The 12,447-nt window shown below is 49.2% G+C and overlaps 1 protein-coding gene across 10 annotated transcripts in view; it reads right to left on the bottom strand.

Moving 5' to 3' along the window:
- The window catches only part of DNMT3B (DNA methyltransferase 3 beta), a 34,223-nt gene that overhangs the window by 2,604 nt on the left and 19,172 nt on the right, over positions 1-12,447 (bottom strand). For 3 of the 10 annotated variants that reach the window (XM_020916178.2, XM_020916175.2, XM_070472531.1), the window contains 14 exons: positions 11,924-12,031; positions 10,953-11,097; positions 9,249-9,422; positions 9,095-9,139; positions 7,942-8,021; positions 7,532-7,644; positions 6,989-7,172; positions 6,417-6,501; positions 5,371-5,516; positions 4,976-5,066; positions 4,512-4,660; positions 3,430-3,515; positions 1,037-1,106; positions 208-326 (listed from right to left, as the gene is read on the bottom strand). In XM_020916178.2, coding sequence (XP_020771837.1) covers positions 208-326; positions 1,037-1,106; positions 3,430-3,515; positions 4,512-4,660; positions 4,976-5,066; positions 5,371-5,516; positions 6,417-6,501; positions 6,989-7,172; positions 7,532-7,644; positions 7,942-8,021; positions 9,095-9,139; positions 9,249-9,422; positions 10,953-11,097; positions 11,924-12,031 — 1,595 coding nt within the window. Of the gene's footprint in view, positions 1-207; positions 327-1,036; positions 1,107-3,429; positions 3,516-4,511; positions 4,661-4,975; positions 5,067-5,370; positions 5,517-6,416; positions 6,502-6,988; positions 7,173-7,531; positions 7,645-7,941; positions 8,022-9,094; positions 9,140-9,248; positions 9,423-10,356; positions 10,417-10,952; positions 11,098-11,923; positions 12,032-12,447 lie in introns of those variants that run through there. The other 7 variants (XM_070472530.1, XM_070472532.1, XM_070472534.1 and 4 more) reach the window with 5 other exon arrangements.

Raw genomic sequence — 12,447 nt, 5'->3', positions numbered from 1 at the left:
GCCAGATGAGACAGATGTGCTGTCTCATGGCCTCAGGTTTCAGATTCCTCACCACCATAGCCCTTTGCCATTTATAAGCACCAACTGGAAAGGTTACTCCCAGCTCTGCTAATGTAGAAGGTCAGCAAGACTACGTGGAACACGCTGCTGGCTTTAACCATGGTCTCTGTCTGCTTGATTTCCCTTTCCACGAACATCCTTGCTCACCTTTCTAGCTCAGTGCACCACAAAACATCTTCTTTGCCATTCATGACAACAGGGAAAAGTTGGTTTTTCCCCTGTCTGATCGAGTTCGACTTGGTGGTTATTGTCTGTACTTTCTTTAACTGGAGAACAAAATGACATCATGGAGTGAGCACAGAATGAACGGTTCTGGGTCAAGGCTCAGAAGCACCTAGGGAAGGTGGAGGAGGGAGGGCAGGTGGGGGAGAGAGGGTGGCAGGGCCAGGCTCGGATAGGGAATGAGAAAAGGAGAGATGGAAGGACATACTCTGTGCTTCCCACAAAAGCCAAGAAGTTAATGAGCAGGAAGGACCAGCCTCAGAGAGAACAAAGAGATAAACAAAAAGTGACCATAAATGAGATCAAATGGGCGTCAAGGAAACAGTTACTGATCAAGCAAGATTAAGCAAAAGGAAAAGTTCCCCCAGATTATAGAGGATGGTCAAGCAGGGTTTGAATGAATGGAACTTAGCTCAATGGAAGCTTTGAAAATTAAGTTTCTGGAGATATTAATAGAATTATTTATGACTTAATAGCAGTTTTTGTTTTTGTTTTTTTTTTTTTTGCAAAAGTGTACTCATTTCTCACTTGGGAGTCTCCATGGAGTGTGCATTCACAATAGGAAAGTCTAGTTACCTTCTCTCATTTTTGTTTATCAAGGAAGAACCTCTCCTACTCTGTATTTGAAGATGGGATAGAACAACTGTGTGGGGAAGGAAGCCCAGCACCAGGGAGTCGTGTGGGGGGAGGACACCAAGGTCAAGTCCCATTGAAAGGTCACCAAGTGGTGGGCCAGGCACAGAGCACTGCTTACCTTTGCTGTCCTATTGAACTCCAGGCAGTCCTGCAGCTCGAGTTTATCATTCTTGGATGCTATCACAGGCCTGGGAACATCCAAAACCCATTACTTTCTACCGCCTGGAAAAGGGCCTTGGCTCGGTGCCTCCCAGGGTGGGAGTGAGAGCCCAAGCTGCAAAATGTGCTCTGGCCGTAAACTTGCTACAGATATATCATAAAAATGGCCCAGGCGTGAGCACAAGCCTGGGTGTCAACTCGGGGACAGGCTAGCTGCTTGGGGCAGGGAGCCCTAGGTGCAGCAGTGAATGTTCCCCCTACCCAGTGGTAACAGTAGTCAAAGCTCCTTCACTGAGGAGAGCAGGATGGTGAAGCATATAGTTAGAGGGGTCAGGAGACACCTCAGTCTCAGCCCCACTGCTCACTGGCTGAATGAGTGATGCTAAGCAAATTCTGCCATCTCTGAGCCTCAGGAGCCTGGATTAAGTCTTTGTGGGTCTACTCACTACAAGCAGCACATCAAACCCATGATTTGGCAGCTTATGGCTGGAACACAGCCTCAGGAGGCTTTAACAGAGAGAGGCAAACAGATGCTCGACAAGGAGAATGGATAGAACTTTAGATACTGAAGGGGTTAAGCAGGTCCAAAGCAGAAAACTAGGAAGAGGTCAATGCACAGGGTTGATGACCACCACAGCATCCCTGGGTAAGGAACTCAAGAGGCCAAAAACAAATCAGATGTCAGATTGGACATGGTGTCCACGAGAGGAGCCACTGCACACAAAATACCACACTGACCTCACCCTCTCTCCATTCCCAACTCTTCCATGGACTAAGGGAGCTAAGGGTTCACAGCCCTGTCCTACATTCTGTTGATTCTAGGACTGAAAACCTAGGTGTTTAGTCTAAGGGCTAGATTTGGTCTGTGACCTACAGTTGATGTTGTCACTGATCCTATAGATCCCAACTGTAGCAGCTCACTGTTCATCCCAACTCAAACTTCTGCAAATCCCAGTATCTAGAATCTGACACCTCTTTGCACAGGACACCACGCTCACCGATTTTAGTGCACGTGGATGGTACCTCTTGGTATCAACACAAGCACAGAGCTGTCCTCCTCTGAAACACGTCTGAGCTGCCTCCCCACGTCTGTTCTCATAATAGTCTATTCTTCCACCAGAAATCCCAGAGAACAAGAAACACATCTCATGCACCAAAAAACTCACCTGAACTCCCTGAGCCAGAGTATATTTAACTGTTACCATGACCACAGGCCTCATGTAATTTGGCCCATTTCACCCTCCTCTTCCTGACTCCTAGAACACTGTTTTTTGGACTGCGATCCCTGACCTTTTTACTCTGAACTTCATGCCTCTGGCTCCTTCTCTTCCGGTCCTGCTGGGACAAGAAGCCTCCCCATCAACTTTTCCAGTGCCCCCTCCAGCCCTGACCCTGAATTCATCTGTCTTCCCTGTGCCTACCCCACTGGCAGGGTCAGCTCTGTTAGAGCCAAGACTGGCATTGTCACTGCACAACTGGCAGCAGGGACTACAGCGTCTGGCAGGGTGAGAGCTAAGGAGTGGAATGAAGAAGCAGCTCCAGACCTGGACACTGCTCCATCTGACAGGCAGATTAGCCAAAGGAAAATGTAATATACCCAATAGAAATTCCAAGCTATTCCAGTACCTTTTCTCCTCTGTCCACACTTTGAGTAAATGCCTAAGTTATGCTTCCAACACTTCCTTTTAAAGAATCTTTTTTTGTGAAGCTAATTCATTTGCAAGTCCTATCATCATCACATTTGGTATCTTAATTAGCAGATTGTTCTCCCTGAAGCTACATGAAAGAGATAATTAATCGTCAGTCATTCCACTTGCTTTTTTGGCTTTCAACATGACAGGACTAATGAAAAGTTGGGTAAAGAACTCAGTTAAGAAAATCCAAAGAAGACAGGCTTTGGGCTACTGATGGTTATCTCAGCTCAGCTCTGCTACCTGATTGGTTACTTCAGGCCTGGTCCAGGGATTACCACTTCATCCTGGAGGTAAGGAGACTGGGAAAGTTCATTTCCCAATGGACCACAACAGGGAAGTGGAGAAGCATCAGTGTCCCTGGCTGCAACAAAGCCTGCTCTAGCACATAGTACCAGGTTTTAACACTAGGCCCGTGGGCACAGCAGGAGTAAAGTATATTGTGGAATAATGGCCTGAGTCTCAGGCAGTTGCTATACAGCCTAACAGGCTTCAACAGTAACACTAAGGGTTGGTCTGAAGCAGAGGGTGAGGCCCTTCTCAGCAGAGCAGCTCTTTATACAAGGTTCCAATGTGTCTCTCTCCTAAGAGTTGGTGGTTATGGCTCATACCATTATATTTAACTTGGCTGTTACTGGTCCCACTGGGAAGCCCTTGTTACCTGTTCATCCCGGGCAGGTTGCCCCAGAAGTATCGGGCTCTGTGAGCAGCAGACACTTTGATGGCATCAATCATCACTGGGTTACACTGTGGGGAGAGAGCAGGGCAGCTGCTGGGAGCCCAGGGCAGAATGCAGGCAGCACTGGAGACATGGCTGTCCCTTACTGTGGGGGAGGTATGACTCCTGCCAGGCAAGGGACTGACCACCCCTCAAAGTCTGAAGGACCAAGCCTGTGTCTCTCTGTTAATGGTGTGGAAAGAGACCAGATCAGACTGGCTGCTCTAAGAAGCGGTATTCCCTTGGCATGTCAGATCATTACAGAAGCTCTGGGTATGGGTGGTGAAGGCAGCTCAAAACTGAAATCCAGCAAAATGAATGTGATCCTGGTTATGAAAATGCAGTGCTGGCAAAATCTGCGTTCTGTCACTGATTGGCCAACGTTCACAAGGCATGAGGAATGGACCAACCAGTTCCAGAACCTCCCTAGCAGAACAGAGGCTTTAAAGTCAGGGGGAAGTAAGTGTATATGTGTGTGTGCTCAGTCATGTCTGAATCTTTGTGGCCCCATGGACTGTAGCCTGCCAGGCTCCTCTGTACATGGAATTTTCCAGGCAAGAATACTGGAGTGGGTTGCCATTTCTTCAAGATCTCCCTGACCGAGGGATCAAAACCTCCTGCATTGGCAGGCAGATTCTTTACCACTCACACAACCTGGGAAGCCCTTATATATGTACATATAACATATAGTATTTACTACAATGCTTGATGCATACTAAGCAGTAGGTAATTATCTTGCTTATAGTCCCTAAAGCAGAATTTCTGAGCACATGGGAGAGAAAATTTCTGGTAAAAATGTCTGGTCCAGTCTCATGGTGCCTCCAAAAGTATGCTAGTTTCATCGTCTTGACTTCAGTGGGTTTGGAGTGAGGCGAGAGATCAAATATTTCCCATATACTCTCAGAACTAGCCACGCCCGCCATGGGGAACCATCAATTCCAACCCTGGAAATAACCCTCACCCCAGTGCCAGCAGGGCCTTCCCATTTGTGTTATCCTGAGAATCAAGACTCCAGACGTCCTTACCTCCAAAAACCGAGAGATGTCCCGCTTGTCGCCAACCTTCATGGCCACCACGTTCTCAAACATCCAGAAGAAAGGCCGGTCTTCACCCTCCTTGGGGCGAGTGTAATTCAGCAGGTGGTAGAACTCAAAGAAGAGCCGGCCTGTGCCCTCTGAGCCCACAGAAGACAAGGGCAAAGCCGGATTCAAACCCTTGGGCCCAGTCTTCCATAGTAAGAACAATGCATTCCCAAGGACTAGCTATGCTGATGACTTACTGTCCCCTCTCCCTGCCACCCTCTAGAAAGACAGGCATCAGCAGTGTGACTCATTCTTATCTCTGGCAACTGAGGAGTCACAATGAGGCATGAACAGAGCCAACAAGTACAGTTGGCCAGAAGATAACAGCTCCTCCTCAGGGCACTCTTCCCATTCAGCAGTCAGGGGACGTAGGGTCTCTTGGGGTCTATGTGAGAAGGGATGCTCACCATACAGGCCTTTCCTGGCAGGGTTCACATTGGAGAGATCATTGCATGGGCTTCCGCCAATCACCAAGTCAAATGGGCCCCATTCTTCAATCTGCAGGAGAAAAACAGTCAGGGCTGGGGCTGGGGCTGGAGAGATGAACAGCCTGGATTCCAGGTAACTAGCTACAAGAAAACCCACTTCCAAGTCTTGCTTGGTCATTTAAATTTCCTAACTTCACTTTTGACCCAAGAAATCCAAAAGCTCAGGGTTCTCTGAGATTGATTTACATCTGAAGGATTTTCAAGTTGTAACCAAAGCTGCTCTTCTGCCACAACCCTGGGCAGGTAGGCAGTGACCAGATGGTTGTAAGGATGTGTGGGGTTCAGGGAGAAGAGTAACGGGGTCTTTCCCTCACGTTTTTCTTTGTGATGTTCCTGACGTCATTCACATATTTGATGTTGCCCTCATGCTTAACGGTGCCAACGGCAATGGACTCTTCACACACTTCAGAGGCCACGTATTTCTCCACTTTGATGCCCAGTTCTTTGAGGACCAAGTACCCTATGGGGTGGGGGGGTTGTCAAGGGGAAGAGAAAATGAGTCAGGATTGTCCTGCCCAGGGCCCATCCTTTCAGTGATTGTCTGGAAGCCATCTCCAGACAGTCTTCAGAACTCAGACCAGAGACATGAAGATCATGGCAGTCCTCAAGGGAACCCGTGCTAACAGCAATGAAACTGGGCTCCCTAGACCCTCTGCTGTGTCCGCTGGAAGTTATGTACTAAAAGTGACTGGTGCGTAGCCAAGTGCAAGGCAAAGCCTCAAATCTGGTGAGCTATAGTGGGAATAAGCCATTGTACAAACACAAATAGGTCTTTAGAACCTACTTTCCCCAAACAGAGGGGAAAACAAGCCACTGGTGATGTCCTGGGAGTCTTTTAATGCTGTCAGTGTTTTAGGCAGGGGGACACTGGTGAACAAAAATACATATTGATACAAGTGATGCTAGATGCACAGCAACTGATTCCCACTGCTTCCTACTCTGGTAAAAGGGAAATGTTCCTAACAATATATTATAAGGCACTTCTGAGAAATGAATCAGGCAAAGCCCCTAGAGGCAACACATGTTGGCTATGCTAATTCTACACATGGGAAACCTGGGGGAAATGGGAAGGAACCAAGACTCAAGATACTGGGTGATGGTTCAGAATTAATCTCCAATATATCTATGATATGAAACAGAAAATAATTTCCCAAGATTCCTAAACATAATAAAAAATAAAATCCATGCCTTTAAAGGAGGAGGACCAGTTGGGTGAAATGATGGAGAGGTTCAAGGAGAGAAACAGGAACCAATGGATTTCTCAGAACAGGTGACCAATGGGTAATCCCAGGAGTCTTTCCTAACATTGAAATCAAATACCCGAAGCAGGTAAACATCTCTAGGTGAACTCTAAACTCACCTGTTGCAATTCCATCAAACAGTGACAAGACTCGAATAGGCCGCCTTCGGTTTGCAGGAATTGCAGGGTATAACTTGGGGGCTTCCTGCCAGGTTCATTAAAAAAAAAAAAGAGGTCATAGAGGTGGAGGTGCGGAGGTGGGGCTGGCCTTCCTCAAGGGCTACAAGCCATGTGTTTTAACCTTTCTGAGCTGGGATGCCCCGAGGAGCTTCAGCACAGATGACCCTTCTACCCTTAGAACATGGAGCAATGAGACTTTGACACTACTCCAGACATGTGTTCCTCCATGAACCACAGCATGCAGCCCAGGAAAAGCCACTTTCCGCCAGACCTGAGAGTAAGTCTAAGGCGTCCCTCCCCGCTGCAATTCTACTAAAACTAAGACTGGGTCGATTCCATCTTATTTCTTCAGCAGGCCCTTGAAAACCCAAGCCAAAGAAGGGAGGGATGAACCCCAGAGCCGCCTGGGAACTGTACCCGGGACCATTAGCCAGGTCTCCAGCCTGAGCTCTCAGATGCTCCTTTGGACAGCGGAGCTTTGTTTGACAGACTGGGGTGGATGCCAGGCTTACGTATTCGAGCCCAGGGTCGCTGGTGAAGAAGGCCTGCAGACGCACACTCCAGTCCTTGCGGCGCCGCAGGATGCCATGGCAACGCTGCGGGAGACACATGTAGCAACTCCAGGGCTCCTGCAGCTTGGCCTCCGCCGCTGTGCCCGCGCCCACCAGCACCTCCAGGCACTCCACACAGAAGCACCTGTGCCAGGCAGCGGGGAGGAGGGCGCCTGTCATCTGATGGCTCTCCTGCAAACCCACCCTCCCCATGGAGATGGCTCGTGGTGGCTGAAACCTTCTCAGGCCCCTAACTGCCCTCCCCATGGGCAGGAAGGCCTGTGTCTTTCTTGGGGACCCATGCCATCCCCAGAATTGACGGAGCTCTGGGGTTGATGGAGAGTCATGCCAAGCCTATCCCTACATCCTAGTTCTACTGTAGGGATGCACAAGCACTTCAAGGACAGGACCCCACAGAATAACCCTGCCTCTGGGTCCTGGCTCCAGGTTAGCGAGGAGCTGGTCCCCAGGCCTGGATCCCGGTGGGGGAGCCCTGTGGCTCACCGGCAGCAGCTAGTGTTGCTGCATAGGAGTAGCTCGCGGCCCTCGCAGCACACGGTGCAGTAGGACTGGTAGCCGTCGTCATCATACATGTAGAAGAGCTCAAGGAAGCGGTCCTGGCAGCCAGAGAGAAACACCTGTGAAATCGGAGACTGGGGACAGCCAGCCAAGCCCGGACGCAGGCTGCCCTCGGACGCAGCCACATAACAGTGGCTTAGTGACCTGGCGGCTCGGTGCCCTTTACAGGGACAACTGGCCGGGTCTGCAGGCCAGCACCCCTGGGAGGGAAGGGTAGGGTGATCGGCCGGCTCCCCTAGAACCTTTCCTGCTGCCTACACTTGGGAGGCTTTTCCTGAGGAAGTACGGGGGAGCAGGCAAGGGGCAGGAAAGTTCAGGGTGGGGATTGGACTTACCCGGCATGTCTGGCAGAGCCCACCCTCAAAGAGAGGATGGAAGGACACGGGGTTTTTCCTACCACAGGACAAACAGCTATCTGTAAGAAAGACAAGGCCGCTGCTAAAGCCTTGGGTCTCACTGCGCTTTACTCCATGCTAGGATTATGCAACCATTTGTCTCTGGAACCATCCTCGATCCCACATGGAGAGGGTTAAATCAACAGCTCCAAGTAGAAGGTCCCACAAGACAGGCAAAGGATCGGCCCAGAAGGAAGACTCGGAGGCGGGGGTGGGGGTGGGGGGGAACCTAGGTGTGCTGGGGGGCAAAGAACAAGTAGCTGCACCAGCAGAGGCATATGCTTGGAGAGTCTGGTATGAAAATCTTCACAGACTGGGACTTCAATTTGTGGTCATGCTAATTTGCCCATTGTCCGAGGATAGGACTTTACTGTGACCAATCCTACACACAGCCTGTTATCTGTGATTTCAAGAGCCAGGGTCCTTGTCCTATTAGGCTTTCCTGCCTCCTGTCCCATCAGCGGGTCTTACAGATCTGACCAAGTGGGCCAGGCCTATCGAATACCAAGCACCCTCACCCCACGCCAGTCCAGGAAGCAGACAGATGGCCGAAGGAGTCTTGAGGGCTGGGGAAGATAATGGGTCTAAGTCCTGAGGATTGTCAGGGTCTGCTCCAAACGTGGGCTCCCTGGGTCAGCAACTGTGGTTTTCTGACCCCTGAAGTGACTAACCATTTCATATGCTGACTAAAGGACATGGGGCCAAGGATGCAACAGACAGCCTTCCTCACACATTCCAAGATCCATTAGAAGTGTACCGGGTTCCCAGCCAGGGCAAAGGAACCAGAGCTGGTTTGAGAATGACAGTCTTCCACCTCTGAGCCAGTTGCAGTGCTTATTCAGGGGGCTCAAGAGGCCACAGATTGTGGTTTCAGGTTTGTGCCTCTCCTGGCCCAAGTGTCATTTCCTTCCTGTCCCCAAGCATCCTTCGTGAATCATCCTCTAAGTAGCACCTGAGTAAGGTAGCTGTCCACACCTCGCCCCGAGGTCAAGGCTCGGGGTTAACTTCTGCAGGGCAGGGCAGACCAGCAACATGGGAGCACTGGCTGGGAGCACCACTGAGGGAGGGGAGCCAGCAAGGGAGAGGGTGTTACCTTCCAGGTTGCCTTTGTTGCTGGCAACATCCGAAGCCATTTGTTCTGTTAAGAAAAGACAGGTAAGGTCAGAGAGCCTTGTGCAGGCTGCTCCTCCCTACCTGCCCACAACCAATTGAGGGGGGATGCATCCCCAGCCTCCCGCCCCAGTCACCTCGACTCTGGTCCTCCTCTCCTCGGTCTTTGCCGTTGTTATAACAATTTGTCTTGAGGCGCTTGGGTGGGGGGCAGTAGTCAGAGGTGGCCGAGTCGTCAGCTGTGCGTCTCCGCGTTTTACTCTCTGTGAAAGGTGAGGAGAAGGCAGCCGTGGCTGGGTGGGAGGAGGGTGCTGGGAGCAAAGGACCCTGTGTTAGCATCCAGCTGTGACCTGCTGGGTGTCACACGGCCCCTCTATGGACAACTTGGATGAGTTATCTGAAACTCACATGCCTAACCAATGTATAGGACCTTAAACAGCTATAGGTGCAAAATACCTCCTCTAGATCCAGCACAAGGGAAGTAGAAACAGCTCAGTCTACAGATGTAACCGACTCTGCCCAAGATCTCTAATAAGCTGAAAGCCACAGGTAGCTACTGAGAACTGGCAATCTCACCAGTGTGGCTGAGGGACTGGGTTTTAATTTAATTCTGATGCAAAACTTTTGATAGATCCCATTAACTAGTCCATTTGGAACAAGTTGGACATTGGTGAAAACACAGATCAACTGTTTGTAATGAAAACTCAATGTCCCAATTGAGATGTTCTAAGACACTTAATAAGTTATGGAAAATAGACTATGATTTTTTATACTAAATGCTGGAAACAGATTAAGTATATGATCAATATTAATTTCCCTTTAAGCTTTTTGAGGTGGCTCCTATTCTTATTTCTATAAATTCTATTTTTTATTCAATCCACACAGCATAATTTATTAAAGGACATGGTTTAATTTGACTCTATCCCTAGGAGAGAAAATTACACAGCCATTAATATCGTAAGGACACCTCAGTGAAAAAATGACATTTAACAGTGCTTATACCATAAATATTGAAAAATGAAGGGAAAGCAGGAATCCAACCAGTGTATAGAAAGAGCTGGAAGGAGGTGCACACCCAACCATAGTCACCTGGAAGGCAGTTGTGAGGGTTGGAGTGAAGGGGGAGGTGAGAGTTCAGGGTGACTTTTAAACAGATTTGATTATTTTCGGAGTACTTTATGTGCAAACAGATTGAAAGAAAGTGCAGAGAAAAGAGTGCACAGTCAAAAGATGGTGAAGGAATACCGTGTTTCCTGGCTTCTAAGTTCCTACTGCCTGTACGACGAACCTTCGACTTATTAACCACTTTTTGGGGGGGAGGGACAAAACAGAACAGAGAACACTGCGTTAAATGGAAGGATGAGAAGACATATCCTGGATTTCTGGAGAGACAACAGGAAAGCAGCTGTCTAAACATGGAGGCACTGCGATATTGGTCAACATGAGGATAGATGGTGCCCCTTCCTAAAGGGAGGTGATCTAGATTTGGGCTGTCTAGAGGGTTTTTAACACTTTCCTAGTTTTCTCCAATATGCAGAGCTTAATTTTTTCCCCTTAAAAAAAAAAAAAATTAAGGTGATAGTGAACATTCCACCTTGAGTCTGTTTACTGAAGCTTTCAGAACAGATTCAATCTTTATTTGTACTTGACCGTTTAGCAGGAAAAGTGGCCAGTGAAACCAGAAATGTTTGGGTTGTTTTGGGGGAAAAAACTAACTAGCCAGCCAGGGTAACCGACTGCTGGTAAGCCGGGGTGGGGTGAGAGGCAGCAGGCATGACTGCACCGCCTTAAGGGTGCTCACATCAGCAGTGCCAGGGGGTGCCACAGGGACTCACTCGTACCTGGTTGCTTGTTGTTGGGTTTGAGACCCTCGACCCCAGTGGGCTTAAAGCCTCCATGGGCCCACTCCAACATGGGCTTCAGCTGATCCTCCAGCGAGTCTCCAGGGCTGCTGGTGAATGTCTTGCCAGCCCGGATTCTGGCTTTCTGCCGAGATAGAGATAGAATCTGATAAATAGGAGGGGTGGGTATTTGCCTGGCTTGCCCCACCCAGGACTCCCCTTGCTGGGGCCTCATCCCCCTTCACACTGGGCCCTTTCATAGTCAGACAGCTGTCCTGAGCTGTGGTATGTGACAGGGAGGGAGGAGCAGGGACAGTGTCCCCGCAGAGGCACCAAACATGATCTCTTCCCTGTAGAGAACTGGAGTGGTCAGCTCAGAATTAGCCGGGCCACTCTTCGCTACAGGAGAAGTATCAGTCAGCGCTGGCTCGTGGTCTCTGAGAAAGCTCCAAGTTATTAATGAAGGTGTGGAGGTGAAGCCTTAATGATGTCTAATTAAGCCTAGTGCTTGGTCTCACCCATGCTGAATAGATGACTCTGATGACTGCAAATCCAAGTGAAGGCAGAGGAAAGGCAGAGCCTGACGGGTCCCACGGACAAGAGGAGGAAGCAGCTGACCTCAGCAGCTGCACAGTCTTGGCCTTTTGAGCCACAAGCTCTGAAAAAGCTTGCTCACTAATGCCGATATCGCCTCCTCCTTCCCAGGGCTCCTCTTTCCTCATTCTGAGGGCAATTCAGACAGACACCAGCGGGACACAAGGGCAGCGCTGGGAAATTATGGACAGTCTCAAACCCCTTCCTTCCCTTCTCAGCATAGCCCATTAGACCACTCTCTTTTAACCTCCTCCCACTGGCTGCCCAGGTCCCCTCCAAGTCATTCTTAGCCACACTGTGGATTGAGTTGGCTTTCTGTATGTTTCTTGCTTTAATCCCATTCTTGGGGCCAGGCCAGCCACCCACTGCCAAGTTACCTCCAGAGCATGGTACATGGCCTTCCTGTAAGAGACCAGCTTATTGAAGGTCGCCAGGTTAAAGTGCTGGCTGAACAATCCCAATGCCACCAACTTATCTGCTGGAATCTAGAAGAGAAAGTTGTCATCAACATCCACCCACAGCCTGTATCTGGGGTGCCCTGGGTTTCTCTTGAATTTATCTCTGGGGATCAAGTTTGCAGATATTTTAAGAGCAAATGACCTAAATAGCCCCCTTGCAGCTCAGTTTTACTATTTGCCATGGATGCTCCAACTTTCAAAGGGTTTGGCACATGTTCTTACCTCCTTCCTAAGCATGACAAATAGCTATGATTACTATTTACTATTTATTTCAGCCATTTATTAATTGAGCTAAGGGATGGGATTAGAGAATAGTACCTGGCACACAGTTAAAGCTCTTTTTAGTAATTATGATTTGCTGATACATGAATTCCACTGGGGCTAATGATCTATAAGTCTCATTCCCACGTCCCCAGGTCATCATGAACCATTCAGGTTGCCAA

Source organism: Odocoileus virginianus, chromosome 9 (assembly GCF_023699985.2).
Source record: "Odocoileus virginianus isolate 20LAN1187 ecotype Illinois chromosome 9, Ovbor_1.2, whole genome shotgun sequence".
Classification (NCBI taxonomy): Eukaryota; Metazoa; Chordata; class Mammalia; order Artiodactyla; family Cervidae; genus Odocoileus; species Odocoileus virginianus.
This window is presented reverse-complemented; position numbering and strand designations above follow the sequence as displayed.